At 32.4% G+C, this 26437-nt stretch overlaps 1 protein-coding gene across 1 annotated transcript in view; it reads right to left on the bottom strand.

Moving 5' to 3' along the window:
* Positions 1–26437, bottom strand: part of LOC127714381 (von Willebrand factor D and EGF domain-containing protein-like) — a 41918-nt gene that overhangs the window by 1442 nt on the left and 14039 nt on the right. The window contains exons 8-18 of the mRNA XM_052220437.1: positions 21075–21160; positions 18905–18983; positions 15768–15965; positions 14291–14499; positions 12379–12691; positions 10364–10519; positions 9438–9633; positions 7333–7523; positions 5751–6011; positions 5256–5280; positions 249–363 (exon numbers count right to left, since the gene is read on the bottom strand). Coding sequence (XP_052076397.1) covers positions 249–363; positions 5256–5280; positions 5751–6011; positions 7333–7523; positions 9438–9633; positions 10364–10519; positions 12379–12691; positions 14291–14499; positions 15768–15965; positions 18905–18983; positions 21075–21160 — 1829 coding nt within the window. The remainder of the gene's footprint in view (positions 1–248; positions 364–5255; positions 5281–5750; positions 6012–7332; positions 7524–9437; positions 9634–10363; positions 10520–12378; positions 12692–14290; positions 14500–15767; positions 15966–18904; positions 18984–21074; positions 21161–26437) is intronic.

The following is a 26437-nucleotide window of genomic DNA, read 5'->3' as shown; positions in this document are numbered from 1 at the left end:
AAATCATATTCAGAGGTTTTTTCATACTTTCCCTCTATATCACTGTTTTTATTTGGGGTTAAAATGTATAAAGTTTTCACTATGACATTCAATGCAATTGCCTATTAATACAATAACGAACGATTGAGGAGATTTCTACATTTGATAGTTCATATATCGTATCATGACAATTTGTAAACGATGTCCTACAAATGTATTGTTTTATAATTAGAAAACTACCTAACTATGATTTCCATACCACTACTTACTTTGGTTTTACTTTCCATTTGAAGATGATTACAGCAATCACAATTAATATGATGATAACAGGCGCTATTATTAGTACAATTAACCAAACTTTTGTCTCTGATTCTTCTGAAGGCTCTGTGAACAATTGCATCGATTAGTCATTATGTTAGTAGTTGCAGGTCTATGTGGACCTAATGTTAGGACTTCGCAAATAAATAAAACAAAATTTTAATTGTTTTGCAAATTCAAATAAATTTGGCGTGTCTGAAGTGCTTTCCTGGATTAGCTTTCATCAGGAACGCTCAACTTGAATTGTGTGTAAGTTAATGATGCATATAAGTACCTTTGAAGGGCTAAATGGTTGAATAGGACATGATAAAATAGTTTAATCAATCTGAGGTCTACCTTGTGTAATGGAATTGATATCGTATTTCTTATTAACTTCTAGTTTAAAATTTTAACGGAGAATATATGAAAAGTATGTTATACATCAAGTCAGTAGATATACATGACTAAAACATTATGCTCTAACTATTGAGTTGATTATACACCAAGGAATAGCAGTCACCTCTCAGCCGAATCGAATCGATGCTAGAAAATAAAAATAATAGTGTATAAAGTTGTTGCATCCAAAGCGCATTTGTCGATTTACCTCAGGAACAGTAAACATTAATAATTTGAAAGCCGAGGATATATAAGTACTTGAATTCACGAGTAGATATGGACCAAAAGGAATCTCAACAACTTAATATGTAATACATAAAATATAAGATTTAAGTCAGGTACATCTACATACATTGTATCTAATATAATTCTTGAGATAAACGATTATACATAAATAGCCTAGTCAATTTAGCTCTAAAATCACTCAACCTCCAACTAATTGCAACACAAGGTTTTTTTAGTGCAAATTATAATATAGACTTGTACTAACAACATACTAAAACTATACAATAATATAATTTGCGGAAAAGGTTATTTTTGGGTGAAATATGTGGTTTTTAGAGAAAAAATGCTGAAAACTGGAAAAGAAGAAAAATTGTTATCTATGTTAACATTTTTAGACCTAAAGCTTGTAGGAGACAGGAAACCTTATCTTAATAGACTATTATGTAGTCATCTAGTTATTATTATTCATAATGAAGTAATTTTGAGGTGAAATGAGTGATTTTTAGTGAAAAAACGTCGAAAACTGGAAACGTAGAAAATCTCCGTTGTTAATGGTTAATATTTTTGAAATTTGATCTATATAGAAAAAAGAACATACTATTTTATGTTTATTTTGTGAGTCCTTTAGTTATCAATATTAATATTTGGGTAATTTTGGTTGAATATATGTTTTAAGACAGAAAACCTGAAAACTGGAAATGAAAAAATCTCGGTTATTGATGGTTAAAACTTTCGAATTGGGATCTAAATAGAAAATACTATCTGATGTTTATCTTAAGAAGTCCTATAGTTATTAGTATTTAAAAAAATTGTAATTCTTGGGTAAAATGTGATTTGTAGAGAAAAATTGTGAAAAATAGAAATAAAAAGCTCGGTTATTCATGGTTAAAACTTTTAACATAGGATCTTTATAGACAGACTATATTATCTTATGTTTATATGCATATGTATTCCTCTTATTATCAATACCAATAATAATCAATTTGTTTTACGAACTAATTACAAAACAAGAATATGTCCATAGTACATGGATACCCCACCCGCACTATCATTTTCTATGTTCAGTGGACCGTGAAATTTGGGTCAAAACTCTAATTTGGCATTAAAATTAGAAAAACCATACCATAGGGAACATGTGTTCTAAGTTTCAAGTTGATTGGACTTCAACTTCATCAAAAACTACCTTGACCAAAAACTTTAACAAAAAACTTTAATCTGAAGCGGGACAGACGGACGAACGAACGAACGGACGCACAGACCGAAAAACATAAAGCCCCTAAGTGAGGGGCATAAAAAATGAAAATTTCAAAATCTTGGTTATTTCCAGTTTGAATTTTGAAAACGTGAATGTGTCAAAGAGAAAACAAGGCCACAATAATGGGTCTTTAACATAGCAAGTTAATCGGGCACACGGAGGTAGGCTTCAGCTGACCCCTTAATTATTTTGTACACTTGTCTAGTTCAGCGAAATGGACACCACCTTAAAGGCATTGAGTCGGTTTCACAAAAAAAACTTACGACTAAGATTGATCGTAAGTCATGGACAATTCAGTATACCTTCGATCAATCTTAATCGTAAGTTTTTTTTGTGAAATCGACTCCTGAACCTCCTGAACTCCAATACATACAAATGACCCAAAATTATCAACAACAAAAACACACACACAAGACAAACAAAGGCTAGATCTTGAGGTTCCTGACTTGGGATAAGTGCAATAATGTGGCTTGGGTAAAACATATTGTGTGAGAACTCAACCCTCCCCTAGTTTCTCTAGACAATGTAGAATACATAAACACACAGTAAAACTCTTATGTTTCTGTTATGTATTTATAGTAATTATACGTGTAGGTATAATAAACAAAAAAAAAAAGGATTGTGTTAAAAAATAACTGTAAATCAGTTTGGTTACTGACTTTGATTTTGTCATGTTAATTGCTGGAAGAGTTATTTTTCTAGTGTCCTTGCATCGTCATTGATTGTAGTCCTTTGTTTGTTTATTTTTTCATTAGCTGCTTTTTCAACATTTGAATTGTATAAATTCACAGTTAAACACAGAATAATTTTATTTAGCAAGCTCTATCAATATCCAAGTTTAATTTCAGATATAAAGCTTTTTAAATTTGATAACATTTACTAGTTCACTGAATTAGCATGAAATATAGATCTGATATTGTTTAAGGCAATTTCAAGGGAAGCCTTGTCAATATGATTATCAGAGCTTGAATTTAAATAGTAATTGTACCAAAGTGGTCATTTTGGATGTTGAAAATGAGATAAGCACTGTTGAATGAATTGATGGGATCACTTCCTGGAGAAAGTGTTAATAGTAACACCACCTTATGTGTGTACCCAGTAAGGTAAAACCTGTATGTGGTGGTCTGAAATATCAATCAAATGATAATGACAAAGGACTAACATGGGTTGACTGCTGTATGAAAATATTATGGTCAAAGATATATATATATAAAGAAAAGCATTACAAAATTCCTTCTTTAAGATATTTCATTGAATTAATTTAATAAAAGGTAATCAGCTTAAGCCTAAGAACTGTAAAAAAGTGGACGACTTATGGCCAGAGTTAGCGTTTAGATAGTCATGTCTAATCTGAAATTATGTCTTTTGGTTTTTTGTTAGTCGTTTGGGTTGCTTTCTCATTGACTTTAAAAACCTCAAATCTCTCTTGATTCATGATTATACTCTATTATAGAAATATCAATGTTAAAGACGCCGTTTTCTGCTTCAGGAATGTGCTGACCTGTATTCAACTCATTTGAATGAAACTAAAAAAATATTAAAAAAAATACACCTCATGCCTAAAGAATATAAATGTTTAGCTTTTAAGGTCCACTAAACTCTATCAGTGATTTCTTGGTAGTATGTTTAATCAAACACAGTCAAACCATGATTTATTGTAAAATATCCCCACTTTAAAAACATAAGAAGATGTTTTATGAATGCCAATGAGAAAACTTTCAACAAGAGAAAACAATGATGTGGGTGTGGATGTTAACAACTATAATAGCTCATCGTTAAAATATAAAACTGTTAAGACAATAAATGGAAAAACAAATACGACAGACAGCAAACAATAACCACCAAATAATAAAGGGCCTCTTTCTTGTGATAATCATATTAATAGTGTGCAGCGTTAACCATGTTTGCGAGCACTCAACCCTCCCATAATCAGGAACAGTTTTGAAATAGCAAACAACATAAGAACAAATTGTAAAACTCAGTTGGAAAGGACTCGACTCAAAAAGATAAGCGCGGAGTATATAACCAATTAACAAATAGACACTGAGTTCTAATAGCTAGTTCAAAGCTAATTACAGTTGATGAATAAATACTGTTGGCACCGACTAAAATATAAATCAGTACACATCCGATTAGCAACCAAAGTGAAAAGTGGATTCAGTGTTACAGCCAAAGCTTTATTTATATGGTGAGTGAGTACTGAGATCTTTGCTAATTACATGAGTAGCTATTTGCTTCGAGGAGCTCGAAATTTTCATTTGTGAAAAAATATTTCACATACAATCATTTAACACTCATCATTCGTATTTGTTTTATGAAAAACATTGTTGGATTCTAAATCTTAACATGTTTGTTCCAGAAGGAAAATGAAAATAAAGATATTGTTTTCTTTATAGAGTTGTGGGGAAAAAATACATTAAAGAATTTGAATTTCAAAAATTAAGTCTTGCATTAACATTTTTTTTATAAAGGACAAAACATGTGTTTCCAGAACCCCTCCCTCAACAAAATATTAACTGTCAGCGCCTTAAACACACGGGCAGAATTCTTTCAAATACCGAGTAAGATTGTGACTAAGTTGGTTAATCTAATTCAGTACAGTTTTCCATTTACAGGTTACATGCCAACACTGTGGTGGAGAATTAGATTCTTGGATTGTAAAATAGCAGAACACAATTGCGGTCTATATCTTTATTCAAATATACAAATTTTGAGACAAGAAAGTGATGCATTTGTAATATTATTTTTTTTAATTGAGATAATTATGTATTGTATTGTATTATTTCAACTGTTTTAAAAAATACTGAATACTTTTTGTATAAATTAAATTTTTTCAACTTTGGCAAATAAGGGGAAGCAACTCATATAACCTTACTTTTACTACAAAAATTTTTAATTAATTACACCACTTTCCGCAAAATATATTTTTGTATAATTTTAGAAAGTTGTTCATAGATAGTAACAGACTTGTTTTTCAGAGAAAAAATTTGTGTTGCAATTAGTTGCAGGTTGTTCTCTAAATTGACTAGACTAAAAGGAGGATTCAATCTATCCACATAAAAAGACGAGTTATTTTTTAAGTATTAACAACGGTTTTACATACCTTCAGCTTTAATAGGACATGTTTCCTGAAAATTTTAAGAAAAACATTTAATTTGAATATAGCAGAAATCTAAATATATATAAATGTTACCATTCTCGGATAATAAATTGCACACTTTAAAGTTTCATAAATAAAAACTATACAAATGAAAATGAAGTCACTTACATGTATGCCCAAATAAATGAGATATAGGGAGTATAGTAAAATGGTATTGCACACGACGGAAACATAAACACATCTTTTCATAATACAATATTGGAGGAAGGTATTTAAATTTACAGTGAAAAATCTTTCAACCATATTTAGGACACGAATATACTCAATTTAATGTGAAAATGAATCAAACTTGTGAAAATGAATCTCACTTTGTATTAAATGGAACGCTAAGCAGGATTTTGACGTGCTAATTCACAAAATAATAGATTGCAGGAAGAAAGATCACCGAAGAACACATTTAACTTGGTTACATGACTGCAAAACTGTAAACTAACATACCAAAATATCACATGACATAGTTGTTGTATCACATTCATAGCACGTCGAGTCGTAGACAATTGTTGTTACATGGTCCGTATAATTTTGTCCGTTATTTGAAACTGAGATACGGTATCCAGTGGCAACGGTTTCAAAACCAGTAGATCTTTTCTTTCTTGATCCAGGTAGCTTACAATACATAAACTGTGAGCTTCCATATACTCCTGAATGGGTGAATATATTTTCTTCCTCCAGTAATGTATCCGTATCGTTTTTTTTAAGCTAAAATATATAGTGCATGTAACTACATCGTTTTTTCCCCGGGCGCAAATTGTATTTTTATGGTGGGTGACAGATAAATAAATTTTAAAAGTAGTTATAAACCATCAGTCTTTACAAATGTACCAATATTGATAGAATGTGAAAAAGTATGTTTTGATATCGTGAACTTAATAAATGCATCATACATTTTATTTGACTCTAGCTGGAGATAGGTTTCGCATATGTTAAGCATGTTTATAGCCTACTATACGGTAGGGGTTTTTCTCATTGTTGAAGACCGTACGGTTGCCTATAATTGCTTACATCCACAACTTTGGTGGATAGTTGTTTCATTGGCAATAATACCACATCTCCTTATTTCTATATTACGCGAGTTATGAAAAAGAAAATTTTGAATCCGTACATTGTTAATTGTTTTGTTTGGACTTTTTGATTTGGATAATCATACGTTTAAGCTTGTTATATATTTATTAGAATTTAAGTCAAATTGGTAAATATGAATTTGCCTATTTTTCACATCCTAATAGTAGAAAAAAATTTTAAAAAAATTTCTGCTGCTATGTTCATTAGATTGAAATAGTAAGAAATTTAGCCGAAAACTCTTTGTATTGAACAAAGTTCTACACGTACATTTATGCAAGGTTTTTTTTTCAGTCACTCTTCTTTGAAAAAAGGGGCTTCGGTGGCCGAGTGGTCTAAGTAGTTACTACTGTAATCACTAGCCAGTCAACACTGAGGTTGTGAGTTCGAACCCCGCTCGTGCGGGTGCACTCGACTCCAATCTTAATTGACTAGGATTGTCAGTTTTCCTCTCGAAGGTCGGTGGTTTTCCCCGGGCACTCCGGCTTCCTCAACCAATAAAAAATGGCCGCCACGAAATAGCATAAAAGCGGTGCTTAAAAGTGGCGTTAAAACACCAAAAATCAAAATCAAATCAAATCTTTGAAAAAACCCGAAGTCATTAAGGTTCCCTAAAAAAATCCATTTTTCGTTGAACAAAAAGCTGCAGCACAAAATCCATGTCCAAGTATTGGAAATTTAGAATTTGACTTTTTTGTTGATATGTTTTTTTTTAAATGAAAACGCCGCACCCAAAATTTTAACTTTGTCGCTTATGCGAACAATAATTTCTACCTTTTAACCTAGATGTTAAAATCAATCATATTCGGTAATAATAATAGCTTATAATTATACAGAACCATCATCAACTACATTATTTTGACGGATTAAGACGCAATAGTTTCAACCCATGTACATGTAAACCCATTTCTATTGTTAATTGTATTCCTATGTCATAAACAATGTATACTATTCAACATACAATAATGGTAGTATATTTGCAGGTAAGACTCGATCCGTTGATAAAATCATATCCAGGGATGATAAAAGTGCGGCATGGTTTCTTTGATGAGTCACATAAACCTTCAAAAGCAGCAAAAATAACTGTGGGTGCTTGGGAAGCCGTGAAGGAACACAGTTCGCCATGATAACCATCACTGCATTGACATTCTTCTGAAAATATGCACAACAAACAAAACTATAGCTAAAAAGCAGAAAAATCATTGATATGTAATGGATTTGCTCTTAATCGGTTTAATTATTAAAAAAAAAAAACAAACCAAACAATGTTTAAATGTTTAAAAGTTTAGTCCTATTTTACCTGGGCAGACATTTAGAAACAAGAAGTTGTCAGTATTTAATAAAAAAACAGTATAAAATGTTTATGAACATCTATGACAAACATTTCTTATCTGTTTATTCATTTTGATACAGTCGAGGCATTGCCATTAATTTATAATAGCCGTATGTATTTAAAAACATATACTATCAATCTCATTATAGTCAGATCTTTCATTTAGCCTCGTAAGATTTGTTTGTCGCTCGTGAAAGATCTGTAGACATTTGACAAGTAGTCAGTTCAGTTACCTTTGAGCATCCAATCAAATCTTAGTGTTCAAAACGTTTCGGTATTTTTTTTTTTACTATAGACTATCAAACTTAATATTGGATGAACCGCAAATCATTTTTAAAATAGTCCCGAAATTCGATGTTTAACGAGATAATATTTCCTTGCCTGATTCCGATTGTATGCACCGAACTGATAGTTGCACTCCACACCTTAGCCAAACAGTAATTCTTCATTGTTAGGGTACTTTTTTTTAATTAGAAATCGTAAGTTCATAAAACATTTAATCCGCATTATGGCAAAAGTTTGACCCAACCGCCTTATTCTGTTTTTTGCTGGAAAAAAATGTATCCAAAGTATCAGTATATCCCTCGAAGCGATTGGTTGATAAAAGAAATGTATAGAAGAGAGGCGAAAGATACCACGCAGGTTAAGTACACTTCCAAATGTTAGTTCTAGACCCATAAAACGCGTACGATTCCTACCAATTACTTTTGTTTAAATAACAACGTTAGAAATGCAACTGATGTGCTATACATTGAATAAAATGACAAAGATAACATGATTTTTCTCTTATATAATATTTTTGCTTGTACTTTCAATCATCCGAAAATAAAATGTAAATGTATCATGTGAATGTTTGATATTGCAATAAATCCAATGTGAATGGTTGAGGGTGTGGATGGGGGTTTACAGAATAGAGAATAATGGGCAAAAAATATAAAGAATAGAAAATAATGAGGTGCTAAAATATAAAGAATAGAGAATAATGGGCAAAAAGTATAAGGCATTGTGAAAAATGGCCTAAAATATTAAAGAATACAGAAATGAAGGACCCCATTCAGACCCGCATAGTTTCCTATGCAAATCCGTAACACTGAAGATACGTCATCCCGATGAACTAACAAGAAACAAGATATCAAATCTGCTTTGTTGAACTTGTAATTAGAGTTTCATTTTTTGAGGTGCTTTTAGGACGGACATAAATTTGCATTGACGACAAACAGCTTGCGGAAATAGCAAATTTATCTGTGCATAGTGTGTGTAATCTAATTTTTCAAATCTTTTCATTCCATTTATCAATATATATCAATAGTTATATTTTTTATTCAATCATGGTTAAAACGCCGACATGGCCTATATACATGTATCACTTTAAGCTCATAATGCCTCGCATTAGCAGCAACCCATTTTGTCCGATATAAAAACCGGTCTAAAATTGACAAAAGGAAACAATCTGCGTTAAAAGTGTGATATAACAGAATCAAATCGGTAATTAACAAATGGACTATAGAAGATGTAAAATAAAGAAAGACGTATATTTTACCTTTGAATAGTACGAAATTCAAACTTAAACTTAAAGAGATATAATGTACGTCAAACACATCTCCCATTATAAGGGCTTAGAGCTAGTTTGAGGTTACAGCTAATAGTGGGTATTTGTCGTATATAAAAAAAATCCATTTTCATAAGCTTTCTTTAATAAAAGTATATGAGAAATTGTCACATTTTAATCATACCATCTACACAAAGTCCGTGGTTCGAACAGTTGTCTGGACACGTCGACTCCTCAATGATAGATGATATTGGTTTATCGACACCAGTTGAATTAGTGCTGTTGGTTACAGTCAGAATTTCCAGTCGTTTTGATTCCTGAAGACATGCACTTGCAAAATTTTTAATTGAAACTTTCATCCAGCTATCTCCTCCTGTGGACTGAAACAAAATTCGAAAGAGATATTGACACCAAGTAAATTACATTTAACGATATTTAATTTCACAATTGTATCAGTTGATCAACTTATACAATCACTTTCACTAATTCCGGTCGTTCTGCTACCTAGTGATGCCTATTTAGAAATGTGCTCACATGAGATATATTTATGGTAAAAAAAAAACAACAAAAAAACTGCAATATTATTTAAATGTCGATGAATGATTTCTGTCAGTAACTTTCTCATTAGCACTCCCACATTACTACTCAGAGTTCTGAACATACCACCAAATACAAAAAGAAGTTCCTGATGATTTTTACAACAATTTGGGATACTAAAATTAAATAAAATGTCTTGGTTTCGTAATCTTAAGGACTTTCTACTAGTATAAAATTTTGTTTTGAACTATTGAGTTAGAAGACGGGTGCCAAGTGTGCAGCAAGATCTGCTTACCCTTTCTGAGCACCTAATATTACCCCCAGTTTTTGACGAAGTTTGTGTGTTTAGTATTTAGCTTTCTATGTAGTGGTTTGCGGGGTGTTGTTTATCTTTTCGTCGGTAGTTTTTATTTTTTTTGCCATAGTCAGTTTATCTTCGAACTATGATTTTTTTATTTTTCCTTTGGTATCATCTACCTCTTTATTTGTAAAGCACACTGCTTATTATTAAGTAAAATTTATATGGCTATCTCAGTTGTCTTACATGATCGTTTATATAAATGAGAGCTCTACCTTTATGTCTAAAATACACCCAGAAATGAATGGATCTGTATCTACATAAGGCACATATTCAGAGCACACATTGTAAGCTGCTGCATTTTCAAAATGGAAGGTACAATGTTGTCTTGCTGAATCCTCCGTCCAGCCATTATGCCATGTTTCTGTAATCTTCAAAAAAAAAAATCTAGACTTTAAATAGCTTAACATGGAAAGGAGCGTATAAATATCAAAAACGCAAGGTGATCTCAATCGGGATTCGTTATCGTTCAAAATTACTACATAGATATTATATAAATAACACATAGCTGAGAGGGTGATGGAGTAGATTGTTACCCCGAGAAAACATTGTCAACTGAGGCGAAGCCAAGGTTGACAATGTCTTTTCGAGGGGTAACAATCTGCTCTATCACCCTCTCAGATATGTGTTATTTAATTTATTATACTAAATGTTCTGTTATTACTGTCTATTGAGTTTCAAATTAAAAGAAATACACTATGACGTCTTGTACATAACAACCATCCGTATTCAATAAAGCGCACATTTGATCAAGCGTCTCCGTGAAGGGTAATAGAGTAAATTGTCTCCCTCGTATCAAACCAATCAAAGTCTGGCATTTTGACATGAAGTGTAATAAAAGAAGATGTGGTATGAGTGCCAATGAAACAACTCTTCATCCAAGTCACAATTTGTAAAAGTAAACCATTATAGGTCAAAGTACGGCCTTCAACACGAAGCCTTGGCTCACACCGAACATCAAGCTATAAAGGGTCCCAAAAATGACTAGTGTAAAAACCATTCAAACAGGAAAACCAACGTTCTAATCTTTATAAAAAATGGAGAAACGAGAAACACTTATGAACCACATCAACAAACGACAACCACTGAACATCAGGTTCCTGACTTAGGATACCTTTTCATTTATATCTTGACGTGAAAAAAAATGATATGCTGTTTAAGATGGGGTTCAATTATGCATTATATATATAGTTTGAAAGGTTGTATATTAAGGACATTTTATGAAGCCTTTTATTGTCACTGAACTATGTATGGTGATTAGATTGATTGCAATTGTGTTGTATCTTTAGAGATATTGAAATATAACAAAATTATCTACACTTGTATTTCATTATAAATTTGAAAAGTGTTTTTCGTGAATTTATACGAAAGGAATGCAAGTGACGATAACGTTTTGTATGAAGCGCAGAAAAGCTTCTTGCTAAAATAGTTATCGTCATTTGAATTTATTTCGTATATATATATATATATCTAAAAACACAACATTTAATTCTTTGTACTTGCAGATCTTCAAATTAAAAATATACATGTAATTTAAAAAAAAAATAAACACAAAATGTCGACAGAAATTGTCCATTAAGATAAAATCCGTATCATTCCTCGAGATGTCAATATGAATGTAGATATGGAAGTACACGAAAAATGAAGGAAAATGGCGTGGATTTATAGGGTGAGTGGAGCTTACGATTCTAGAATCCTGTGTTGCATTCATACACCTGGATTGGAATCATAAGAATTGAATTGAAGTGGGGTAATAAAAGGATTCGTTTTCAGCCAAAACAAGCTCAATATTTGTATCAATTAAACACCCACATGTAATGTAAATAATGAATTTTTAAAGTGACCCTTTTCACAGACTTCTAATTTTTAAAGGGATACTAAACACTACCCTGGTTGTTTAATCATTACGCATCAGCTACGCTTAGGAATACAAAATTATGTATACCAATTGATTCAAAAACGAACCACACATGAAAAAAAAAAAAAAAAAAAAAAAAACTACTGACACATTTCTTGCAATATCAACTACAAGTGTGAAAAAGACATTCATACGTAACATAAACAACAAAACTCACATTAAATTTGTGTTTTAAATAATGTAAAGTAACATTCCTACCACGGTGTACAAATATTATCAGTTTAAGCAATATACAAATGATATAAAGATAACGCAGTATTAAATTAAGGAGACCTTTTGACACAGAATGAGATTATACATAGTCGGTCTTACGTTTATTGAGGGAGACGCATCAGAATCCATAGGATAGGATGGTGGTTCTTCGTCATCTTGTTCATAAACTGACGCATCTCTCTTTTTCCGAGTTGCAACTGTTGCACAGTCGACCGTATAAACTCCTAGTGTAGTTTTTGTGTTCCTGCATGGTCTCATTGCAGATGTTAATTCACAGTCGAACTCTGGGTCACCATGGGGATAGGTGTCATTAGGGGTCACGCAGGTACAATATTGCTGACCGTAATATTCTGTTTCCTTTAATGTTCCATTAGGATGAAATAAGGTTTCATCTGCATATGTACCATTGACTCTGCAATAGTAACGATACTCTAACTCTAATAAACAAATACTTATACATTTTGTAATATACCTACATGTATCATGTATATGTAAGAAGGTCTGGATGAGGGGTCCTTCAATTCTTTATTCTTCAACTTTGTAGACATTTTTTTTCTATTTTTTCTCCATTTTGACTATTATCTCAGTCTATGCTTTATATTTCATCACGCCATTATTCTCTATTCTTTAAATGTTTGCCTATTTTTCTCTATTCTTATTTTTTTTCCCTTTATTCTGCACTTTTTGCCCATTATTCTCCTTTCTTTAAATATTTGCCTATTTTTCCTCTATTCTTATTTTTTTGTCGTTTATTCTAAACTTTTTGCCCATTATTCTCTATTCTTTAAGTATTTTCCTATTTTTTCTCCATTCTTATTGTTTGCCCATTATTCTGCATTTCTTTGCCCATTATTCTCTATTCTGTAAAGCTCATCCAAACCCACACGAATTATACTTTATGTTGTCTCGTAATTTTATTTTGTCCGAATATAAAAGTACACACGACTTCAATCTAAAAATAACTTACAGGGTGTGTAAGTAAAATATAATTCTCGTTCATAGCTTTAATCAAATTATTTATTAGACTTTCTTCAAATGGAAGTGATTCAATATTTCTAAATAGATTGGTCAGGAAAGTGTAAATTTTTGTTTAGACTCCCATTGAAATAACTTTGTACTATTCACCCATGCTCCTTTCATACAACGATTTCAAAATTCCAGGTGTGTCACTACATGAATCATATGAAACCGCTGCTGATACTTGTACGATTACCACAAGTGGAGCAGGATTATATATTCGAGCATATAAAATCAATAATACATTTTTTGGGTCATGATGATAAGTGTTTAGTTTTCTGTGATATGTTTTGTGAACTGTATCAATTATCTTTTAGTTCTTTTGGAAAAACTATCTTTTATCGATTATACATGAAATACTTGCCACTGGGTGTTAAAAAAGCAACAATCGATCAAACATTTTTTTTATCGTAATCATGGTGCCTTCTCTATATTGTCATGATGGTTCACAGACAAGAGAATGAACATCAATTGAAGTTACAGAGATATCAATCAGATAGCATCACATGACCTTCACCGATGAACATAAAAAGAGCAGGCTTTAAAGTTGACAGTTTTGAGCAAATCTGTAACATTTTTTTTTAACAAAGAACAAGGAAAAACACAAAAACCTTAACGTAATCTTCAAAAGTGACAGTGACAACATTTATCATAAAAATTATCTTAGATATAGAAGCAGCTTATAAAGTTATTCTGTTCCGTAGAACACATACCATTTTCAGTGAAATATATCAAATGCATGATACTAATTACTCCATTTAAATTGTCATCATAGTAATAGATAGCTGTACGAAGTATTTATTCATTTATATTAGATAGATCAAACTGATCCAGTTGCTCACAGTGTTTGAATAGAGTAGTTTCACATATTATTCAACAATTTGGTGCTCATATTTCGATTGTGGTTTAAAAGTTTTAGGTCATATGTATTCTTAATATTTTTTTTCAGAATCAGTTGCATGCCACCAGTTAATGAATAATGTTAAATACATACTGCCACGATGAAACAAAAGTCTTGAGCTCGCTTGATGACACAGCGGTTAACTGATCTCTTGGCGTATAATCGTCGCTTTTATTGCCGTTGTAAATACCACACAGCCCTTTCGTCATGTTTGTGTCTAATACTGATGGTTGTATGTTAATGCCATCTATATAGGTAGACCCATAGTTAAAAGTGACCTTTGTTCCAGTTGGAAGAGTGATCTGTCAGAGAAAAAAATAGAGAAAAATGAAGAATTAAAAAAAAATTGCAAACATAAGTTTTCGTTAACAATTCAAATTGATATCAACTTGAAGCAGCTACATGTACATTATATTGATATTAGGAAACATTTATGAGACAATAGAAATATTACTAAAACAATAGAAGTAGAAATCTTGAATTAAGCGCAAGGTCTTTAGCTATGCACTAGTGCATGCATAACATCGTATGCTCTTAATGTGCAGACACCATCATATTTGATTCAACAAGAAAGACTAATATCTTAATATAAAGAGGCAGTGTCTAAGAAAGTCTTGATGTTTTTTTAAGCCGTGAAAATTCGAAAACTTTATAGATAATAATAAGATTTGTTTCGTGTCAATTTCGGGATTCTAATGAATGTAATTTAGAGTAAAAACCCCTATTTTTTGTTATCTGTTAAACCAGAGCTCATTAATTATGCAACAATGTACACTCACGTCATGAGCAATGACCTAACTCTTCTTTGTTCTTAATTTCATTTCTAAATATAAATGGTAGCTACATATAAATCAGTTCCTTCGGATTTCCCCCCTCTGAAATTCTCTGATTTAGCAGCATACATATACAGATAACTGGCATGTTCTAGAATTCATTATCAAGTGTTCAGTATTTACAGGGTAGGTAATATTGTAACACTAGATTTCCCATTGTATGGTTTTCAATTAGCAGCTGTATATATCATTGGGTATTTAACATGCGAAATAATTTAACCCCTATATCACAGAAGATTCTTGAAAATTAATCGACGATAAAAACATTCACTCACGTCAAATAGGATTAGCTAATTTGAAAACATGACCGAGTTTTCTTTAATTGGTATGGCGACTTTGAAGAATAAAGAAATACAATGCTCGAGATAATTGAACATTAAAATTTCGCCGGTACGTCTAGATTAGATGTCAAAAAAAGTAAGAAACATCTATTAAGTGATATCCTTATTTAGACTAGTCATGAACTTTTGTGAGTATCATTGAAAAGACGCTATTAGAAGGACATAATTTGTTCTCATTAGATTATCAAAAGCTTGTCTTAATACTTTTTCCACAACACGAACATCAAATGGTCATTTTACCCATTTCTTTGCATTTCAAGTACGTGATTTATGGTACTTTTGGTAAGTTTCATATATAAAATAGCACCCTTAACAATAACACCAAAATTTCCCAAAGCATCTATCAGAAATTGTTGTTGTGTAACATATGAATCGATTTGATTCCGAAGATCTTACCGTATATGATGAGCTTGTTTTTGTAACTATCAGGCTTTGGTCGTCACATAGTCTTTGTTTTATATACCGGTTAACCTTCTGTATTCCGTTGTACTTTGTTTCGCAGTAGTTCGCAACAAATAAGCTGTCTGCACTGCGCACAGCTACTCCACAATTACACAGAACAGATATAGAACATGGCTTAAAGTACGCACTTACCTAAAATAAATGCAGTACTAGTTAATAAAGAGCTGTGCCATGAGCGCATGATACGCCCGACGCTTTTTCAAAGAATAAAGTTCCATAACTCCTCAATGTCATATCAGAAATTTATAAAAAACTAAAGGGAGGTTATCTTAGTAGATATAAACCAGTCACCAAAGTTTAATAAAAACTGCTCAAAGCACTTATGAGTTATTGTCCGAAAAATGTAACAATGACCATTTCCCTGACTTGGTACAGGACATTTTAAGAAAAAAATGGTGGGTTGAACCTGGTTTTGTGGCATGCCAAACCTTCCGCTTTTATGGCAATGTTAAATATAACATTAAAATGACAACATTACATGACATGACTACAATACAAATAAATGGGAGAACATATAGGACAAAGAAACACACGAATAATAGCTAACAAAAGGTACTAGGTGTAAAAATTTAATACGCCAGACGTGCGTCTCGTCCACACAAGACTAACCAGTGACGCTCAGATGAAAAAAGTTTGAAAGCCAAAACAAGTACAAAGCTGAAGAGCACCGAGGACCAAAACTTCCAAAAAGTTGCGCCTAAACAATTCGCTAAAGTTTCATGAAAACTGCTCAAAGCATTTTTGATTTATTGTCCGAAAATTTGAAAAAATCCCCCTTTTCTAATGAATAAAACCCCATAACTCGGAAACGTAAACTCCTAAATTTATAAAAATCGAAAGGTACATGTAGCTCACGTAAATAGATATAAACAATTCACCAAAGTTTCATGCAAGTTGGTTCAAGCGTTTTTGAGTTAATGTCAGAAAACTGGAAAATCCCCCTTTTCTAATAAATAAAACCCCATAACTCTGAAACATAAAATCTAAAATTTATAAAAATCGCAAGGGAGCTCACGTCAGTAGATATAAAAAATTCACATAAGTTTCATGAAAACTACTCAAAGCACTTTTGAGTTATTGTCCGAAAACTGGAAAATCCCCCTTTTTTAATTAATAAAACCCCACAAATCAGAAACGTAAAATCTAAAATTTATAAAAATCAAAAGGGAGCTCAAGTCAACAGATATAAACAATTCACTAAAGTTTCATGAAAACTGCTCAAAGCATTTTTGAGTTATTGTCCGAAAACTTGAAAATCCCCCTTTTCTAATGAATAAAACCCCATAACTCGGAAACGTAAAATCCTAAATTTATAAAAATCGAAATGTAGCTCACGTCAATAGATATAAACAATTCACCAAAGTTTCATGCAAGTTGGTTTAAGCGTTTTTGAGTTAATGTCCGGACGGACGAACAGACAGACGGACAGACGGACGGACAGCAGCATACCATAATACGTCCCGTAAACGGGCGTATAAAAATGAACGTACTGTTACAAATATTAAATATTGATGTAAAATGAATAATTTATGTACATGGATGGTTTTGATAATCAATGTGGCAATGTTGTAAAAGAGAAAATAATGATTTTATTCATGTCCTTTGTGTATTATGTAATTTTCTTGTTTTAAGAATAGTTTCTGGAATATGCATCCCACAGATGTATTTGAAGTACAAAAGGTTTCTTTATCATGCATTAAGGATGATTTATCAGGAAAATTAAATCAAAATCGCTGTCTTTCTCTGATGTTTTCTTCGTTTCATGCACCTTTAATAGCACAGTGACACGAGTTTTTTTTTTCAGTACTGACATCTAACTTGCTTAAATATCACATATATCTTTATGAATGCTTATGTCTTATCCAAACAAACGTACGTATGTTTAAGGGATTTTCTTGGAAGTTTCATTATATACGCTCACAGCCAACGTTTAAGATTGCCACAATGTATAAATGAGTGGTTATCTTCGTGATTATAAATTTGAAAAAGAGTATAATGAAAATAGATAAAACCACCTGCAATCATCGTAAGAGTATTGATGAACATAATGCCTGTTTATATTTGTCAATTTTGATAGGACTTATGAAACATTCTAACAAAACAAAATGAATATAAAAACTCATTTATGATACCAGACTTATAATTTCGTAGGCGAGATGAATTTCGTGTACATAAGACTCACTAGTGACGCTTAATATATTAATTGTTTCCGAAGCTCTTCTCTGGATATACATTATTTATGAACTTTCATAACTACAGAAGTTGAAAGCCAAAGATGTATAATGACCTTAACATGTGTATAGAGCTCTAATATAAAACAAAAGCCTTTATAAAATAAGAATAAACACATCTATCTAAGATAAACTTTGCCTGGGGGAGTTAGAACTTAAATACAAAAGGATGACTTAAATCATGTCAGTAACGAAGCACTGACTTTTTAGCGGATGATATCATTAGGAATAAAAGTCAACCAGCTGCGTTATCGATTTAGTGGTAGAAAAGCAAATGAGAATAGCACTTCTTTTCCAAGCGCTTGTTTGGATTTACCTTCGGCAAAAACGTTCAAACCACAGAAAACGAAAGTCAAGGATGTATAACTACATACATGTAAGCACATAAAGAGCTATATAACGATATAATGGATAAGGGGCCAAAGCTTCCTAAGGTCAATTTTTTCTGAGGAAGTCGGAACTAACATAAAAAATAATTTCTTCATTTAACAACGGAGAATTTAATTGAAAAACTATGTTATAAATCATGCAGCACTGACTACTGATCTGACGATACACTCGGGAACTTACAGTCAACCAGAATTGGTATAAACTCAGAACTAGAAAAAAAAACTCTTCATAAATGTGTTGCGTAATGCAAAAATACGAGCAACATGATGAATATATTAACTTGGCGATTACCATGATTGTTGCAAGACGACCCTGACGACTTTTTACTCAAAATAGTTAACCCCTCCACTATCAGGTATGTCGTAAATGAGCTGTATAGTTTTGAATTTACAAACTGTCCACAGCAACTGATATCATGAGAAACAAAAGATATATAAATATATACTCTACCTGTAGTGGGAGTCGCACGTGTTTATACATTATGTATTCACCTTTTGACATGTCTTTGCTTAGTTGCAACTCATAATCTCTAAAATGTTGTATATATAAAAAAATAAACATAGTCCTGAGCATGTCTGGAATATTTGTTATCTATTTATTATAAGTATTTGAAATTCAAGATATCACTAAAGGACATAAACGAGATAAGTAGGAGGCTTTTTGTAAAATATATTTTTCTTTTAATTTTGCTTTCGCTTCAGAGACAATTAAGTACAATTTTTATGTCTTTTTTATATAAACAAACAATCTCTCTCTCTCTCTCTCTCTCTCTCTCTCTCTCTCTCTCTCTCTCTCCAATAAATATGTATAAATTGCATAACAATGTAATTTTAGCACACTATTTAGTATGTAAATATTAAAATATTAAAAATATTTATAATGTGATAAAAAATAAACGCAATATTTCGCCAGACAAACTAGCTAGCATATTATATATATATATATATTCAAAAAGATTCACCGCACAATGTCATAGTAATTTCCATCTGCACACACTGATTGTGTTTAAAAGTCATCTTTCTATAAACGTACTTTATCCATATTTTACGATCATTCGCCTTGCATGTAAAGACAGTGGTTCTAACCATAACGCAAGATCTGATCATGAAAAGAGGACATTTTATAGGGAAGTGTTACCATTCTTGTCACGAAAATTTTGTAATTACATGTAGCAAATGTCTGTTCCATTCAAAGTGTTTGATGCGGTCAGGAGTTTAATTACTACGATTTAAAACTGCTGCAGGCATAGGAAAAAGAAAAATAACAAAAATACAGAAATCTAAAGAAAATTCAAAACGGAAAGTCCTTTCTTAAATGACAAAATCAAAAGCTCAAACACATCAAACGAATGAAAAACAACTGTCATATTTCTGACTTGGTACATGCATTTCCTTATGTAGAAAATGATGGATTAAACCTGGTTTTATAGCTAGCTAAACCTCTTAATATTTAGATAGGTCACAAAGAATATAAAATGTTGCTAATAGCCTGTGATAATGTATATTGAAAGCCTTACATATTGGCTATTTAAAAATGTACTAAAGATGCAAGGATGATTAAATTATGATTTATATCGGCGAAATAGGTTGCTGTTGATTCATGTTATCATTTGTGGGTACCAAAGTTCATGGATTGAGGAAAACTTGTATTTTCGTGCATATTTGATTTCGCGGTTTTGCCATAGTCTCCATAATTGAAAATTTATACTTCATGGAAAATTTAAATCGTACCCACGAAATCAACAAAAGTTCTTTTCCCACGAATAAAAATGAATTCACATGAATCAATTACCATTATATTAATGTAAGCCCTGAAAACCACCTGAAAGCCGTAGACGAACAAAACTACATAACACGACATAGACAACTAATGACTGAGCATCAGGAATTCCACAAAAAATCGATGGTGGACAAGCTGCTTCGGAAGACGTAGCGGTTCCTGCTTCACATGTGACAACATTCGTTTATATTATGCAATTACAAATCCCGTGATAAGTCTCATTCGGTAATGTCAAAATCAAGGAAAAGAGGACAGACTTGCAGCTACGAATATTAGACCATATACGTAGTCATCTGTTTATGACACCGATATAACATAACAGTCAACCAACTCGTGATGGTGTCCATAAAACAGTCGCAGAGATTACCAAAATTACTTGAAACCATTGGACAAATAATTTCTTTGTAAGCAGCAACCCTCTATCAAAAAATCATAATAGGAAACCCTTTTATCTGATCAATCACTAGACATTTCATTCGTTTTTTGCCATCAATGTTGTGGTCCGATTGTCTGAAGTGTTGGGGCGCTGGAAGACACGACTTATCTTTGATATATTTAAGACTGACTTTATCTCTTAAGTGTAATAACGATTGTCCTAAGAAGATGAGGAGCAATAAACCAAACACCGTTATGCGAAATTTCATCTTACGAAGGACATCTGGCTTTGGTATAGGCACAAATTAGTGCTTGATATGATTTGAATATTTCCTTCCATTTAAAAACATGTATTACTGCAATAAAAGCACAAAAAAACGAGTGAAATATAAACAGCAATGGTTGTGTTTTGTCAAAAGATCGATTATATATGTTTTATGTATTGTACTAAGTAATTGATACTCACTGTTGATCAAATGTCATCATGTGCGGATCATTGTTCGAATAGCAACTTTTGCCTAACGTGGTAACGTCTTTATCTTTTACATAGATCTAAAATAAGCATTTGGTATATATAGAATTGAGAATGGAAATGGGGAAAGTGTCAAAGAGACAACAACCCGACCAAAGAGCAGAGCACAGCCCAAGGCCACCGATGGGTCTTCAACATAGCGAGAAAATCCCGCACCCGAATGCGGGCTTCAGCTGGCCCTCAAATAGTAATGTATACTAGTTCAGCGAAAATGGACGTCACACTAAACTCCGAAACATATAAATGAACCAAAATTTAAAACAAACTACATGACTAACAAAGGCCAGATGTTCCTCACTTGGGACAGGCGCAAAAATGCGGCTGGGTTAAACATGTTTTGTGATATCTTAACCTTCCCCTTATACCTCTAGCCAATGTGGAATATGAAACATAAATATATCATACGACAAAATTTTGTATACATAGAAAATCGCTTTTCTAATTTTTTGAACTCCACCCCCGTTGTAGACACATCTATGGTTATCCTCATTATTTTATAATCTACTCTTTGTGGTTTTGGCAATGACCTTCTACCATTGTAAAACAAGAGGCGTTAAGTATACGAAACAATACAACTGTCACGTTCAAAACGAAATTATTTCATATGGACACCCCTGTTTCAAATGTCCATTCAAACCATTTAAAACCTTATCATCTCAAATGATATACCCCCACCCCGCAAAGGTGGCTATGCATTGAAATCCTTGACATTGCGGAGCGTCCGTTTGACTGTGCGGGATGTAAAAGTACGCAGTCACGTCTGAACAGAAAAGGGACGTAAAATCCGATGCTTCGTATATATATATATATAAAGAGAGTGCCACGCTATCTAAACGTTAAAAACTCTTTGAGGGGTTCGTAGGTGGCCTGTTGAAAGGCAACATCTCTATCCGTTCCTTTCCAATTTACCGTAATTTATTTCTTTGATAGAGGATTGCTGCTCACAAGGAAGCTTTTAAACCAAGAGTTCCAAATGGTGAAGTTGAAATCATCCCTTCGTAAATTTTACGGACGCCATCACGAGTTGGTTGACCGTTATGGAATAACCGTTTCACAGATGATATCGGATATGTTCCTTATGTCGTAACTACAATACCCTTCCCTTTTCACAAATGTGACCTACCGAATTAGGCTATTTACCGGATTTGTAATAACATAAGCAACACGACGGGTGCCACATGTGGAGCAGGATCTGCTTACCCTTCCGGAGCACCTGAGATCACCCTCAGTTTTTGGTGGGGTTCGTGTTGCTTAGTCTTTAGTTTTCTATGTTGTGTCATCTGTACTATTATTTGTCTGTTTGTCTTTTTCTTTTTGGCCATGGCGTTGTCAGTTTGTTTTCGATCTATGAGTTTGACTGTCCCTCTGGTATCTTTCGTCCCTCTTTTATCAGTGGCAATTCAGATTTCCCCGACCTCCAAACTGGACGGCATCTTCTACAGGACCTACCTATTTGTATTTGTTCTTGTCCTGAACATGCATGACATATTTGCCACTGATCGTTGAGTGATAAAAAATTAATCCATCTATCAAATATTATAACGTTGATTGTAAGGACACTTGTGTAATTTGAATATCCAGCATAGCGAAGCAAGAACCAGTTTTGCATCTTTGGTTGCAATTCAAAATGCATACAAAAAATCACAAATAAATTTTCAGAGATTTTATACTTAAATTTTTTCTACTGTGAAGTACTAGTTATACACATTCAAATTATCAATCCCATCAAAATTTTCACTTCGGGTATTGGATGATTTTTTTATTTTACTGAATTATTTATAGTTTTTCGGGTAGGAACTTTTGTTTTTTGTCATGCATATCAGTGTTATCAATTTCGTAAATGAATAACTACATGAACTAAGCAGGCAATATGCTGAATTTTTTAAACATTTTAGTCAATAAATTTAGTGCCTGTATAGGTTTGGTAATTTAAAGAAAAATGCCTTTATATTTGTTTTACAAAATGACTACATTTGAAAAATGCCTATAATATATCTTTTTTCATGTAAAAAAGTTTAAAGAAAAATTAAGAAAAGCTAAGGCTAATTAAAAAAACTGGAAAGTCCATTAAACCTTACAAAGCCAAACGTTCGACTAAATCAACCAACGAAACGAAAACTGTCATATTCCTGACTTAATACTGAAATATCCCGACGAAAATGGTGGGTTAGACTCGTTTGATAGCTAGCTAAACCTCACTTTTGTATGACAGTTGTTTGAAGTTCCGTTATATTGACAAAATTTGATGAGGAACTAAAACAACCATAATTGGTTAACCTGCTAATTATTGGGACACACTAGCCAATACTATGTAAACATACCACTACAAACCAGTAAAAGTCTGAAATGGCCTATATCTGTACTCGACTGAACTGATTTTTACTCGACCAGGCTGAATTGGTCTGAAATTTACTTGATTTTACTCGACTGTAGTCTGAACCATACTAAACAGTCTGAACTTGTACTCGACCTTTACTCGACCAGTACTTAACCATTTTATACGAGTCTGAACCATACTCAACATAGTCTTAACCATTCTCAACCAAGTCTGAACCATGCTCGACCTAGTCTGAACCATACTCGACCTAGTCTGAACCATACTCGACCAAGTCTTAACCAACCTAGACCTATTTTTTGTATCTATCTATTGTATTTCATCAATTGAGAAACTGTTATACATACTTTTATATATATATATATATATATATATAAAACGTCTGAATAATAGTCAACGATTTTTCCCACGAGGGCGCTGGATCGTTACGAGTAACGATACATGTACACAATAAATAAATTATATAAACGCCTAAAAAGTGTACACAACAACACCAATAACAAAAAAAGGAACTATAAATGTAATTATTTATAAATATTTCGGATAACAGATATCCTTCATCAGTAAATATGATTGTGATGTTGAATGAATCATATATCAGTCTACTTAGATTAAACTATAACAATCTTGAAATTTATACAATAAAAAAGTCAAACCGAACATCAGGTAAGACGCTTGCACAATTCTAAATATGTGTTAAACACGACATAGGTTATATGACTAATTACAAAAGAGAGTTCAAATATATGCTTTAAATAAAAATAATAATGTGCGATATGAACTAGCACAATTCTAAAGCTTTAACGGTGACGACAGTTATGATGTTACAAGAACGATTGCGTCAATAAGAATTCCAAATAAACAGCACTGAACGATCTAAATTTGAAATATTTACAAATTTAGATCGTTCAGTGCTGTTTATTTGGAATTCTTATTGACGCAATCGTTCTTGTAACATCATAACTGTCGTCACCGTTAAAGCTTTAGAATTGTGCTAGTTCATATCGCACATTATTATTTTTATTTAAAGCATATATTTGAACTCTCTTTTGTAATTAGTCATATAACCTATGTCGTGTTTAACACATATTTAGAATTGTGCAAGCGTCTTACCTGATGTTCGGTTTGACTTTTTTATTGTATAAATTTCAAGATTGTTATAGTTTAATCTAAGTAGACTGATATATGATTCATTCAACATCACAATCATATTTACTGATGAAGGATATCTGTTATCCGAAATATTTATAAATAATTACATTTATAGTTCCTTTTTTTGTTATTGGTGTTGTTGTGTACACTTTTTAGGCGTTTATATATATATATATATATATATATATATATATATATATATATATATAAAATGTATATCACATTTAAAATTAAAGAACCTTAGTGAGCGTGCTCACATACCCCACGTCCCCACATTGTCACTGGAGAAATAAAATAACTGTAAGAAAAAAGAATTGTATAAGAAAAAAAAATTGAATCATAATTTCCTGTCGATATGCACATCTACATAGTATGTCCTTATTATCTACAAAGTTTCATGAAATTCTGTTGTGTGGGTTCAGAGGAGTTGCGATGACAAACTGTTGCAGAGGTATATTGAAGCAAATAAGTTCAAAGGGGCGTAACTCCTAGAAAAAAAAATGAATCGTAATTTCCTGTCGATATGCACATCTACGTAGTATGTCCTTATTATCTAAAAAGGTATCATGAAATTCTATTGTGTGGTTTGAGAGGAGTTGCAATGACAAAAGGTTTCAGTAGTATATTGAGCAAATAAGTTCAAAGGGGCGGAACTCCTGGAAAAAAAATTGAATCGTAATTTCCTGTCGATATGCACATCTACGTAGTATGGCCTTATTATCAACAAAGTTTCATGAAATTTTGTTGTGTGGTTTCAGAGGAGTTAAGATGACAAACTGTTGCAGTAGTACATTAAAGTAAATAAGTTCAAAAGGGCGTAACTCCTAGAAAAAAATTTGAATCATAATTTCCTGTCGATATGCACATCTACCTAGTATGTCCTTATTATCTACAAAGTTTCATGAAATTCTGTTGTGTGGTTTCAGAGGAGTTGCGATGACAAACTGTTGCAGAGGTATATTGAAGCAAATAAGTTCAAAGGGGCGTAACTCCTAGAAAAAAAAATTGAATCGTAATTTCCTGTCAATATGCACATCTACGTAGTATGTCCTTATTATCTGAAAAGGTTTCATGAAATTCTATTGTGTGGTTTGAGAGGAGTTGCGATGACAAAAGGTTTCAGTAGTATATTGGGCAAATAAGTTCAAAGGGGCGTAGCTCCTGGAAAAAAAATTGAATCGTAATTTCCTGTCGATATGCACATCTACGTAGTATGTCCTTATTATCTACAAAGTTTTATGAAATTTTGTTGTGTGGTTTCAGAGGAGTTGAGATGACAAACTGTTGCAGTAGTACATTAAAGTAAATAAGTTCAAAGGGGCGTAACTCCTAGAAAAAAAATTGAATCGTAATTTCCTGTCGATATGCACAACTACATAGTATGTCCTTATTATCTAAAAAGGTTTCGTTAAATTCTGTTGTGTGGTTTGAGAGGAGTTGCGATGACAAGAAACAGGACTGACGGACTGACGGACGGACAGACAGACAGACAGACAGACGGACGGACAGACAGACAGACGGACGGACGGACGGACGGGTCTAAAACATTATACCCTCCGCAACTCGTTGCGTGGGGTATAATTAAAATAAAACAAGGTGATCAAATTTCTGGTTGGATTAAAAAAATATCATGTAATAAATTAAGTTATTTAAATGAATTTTTATATACATGATATCATGTTCACATTGATTTATGCACATCAAAAATACTAGAACTTTCAACCATTATTCAAATATCTTAAATGTTATTCAAATTTTTTTTTTTATCAAAATATATATAAAATAGTATATAAAGCAACTTAATAAATGT

This window comes from Mytilus californianus, unplaced genomic scaffold, assembly GCF_021869535.1.
Source record: "Mytilus californianus isolate M0D057914Y unplaced genomic scaffold, xbMytCali1.0.p SCAF_9, whole genome shotgun sequence".
NCBI lineage: Eukaryota > Metazoa > Mollusca > Bivalvia > Mytilida > Mytilidae > Mytilus > Mytilus californianus.
Note: the sequence above shows the minus strand (reverse complement) of the source record. Positions and strands in the feature narration are given on the sequence as shown.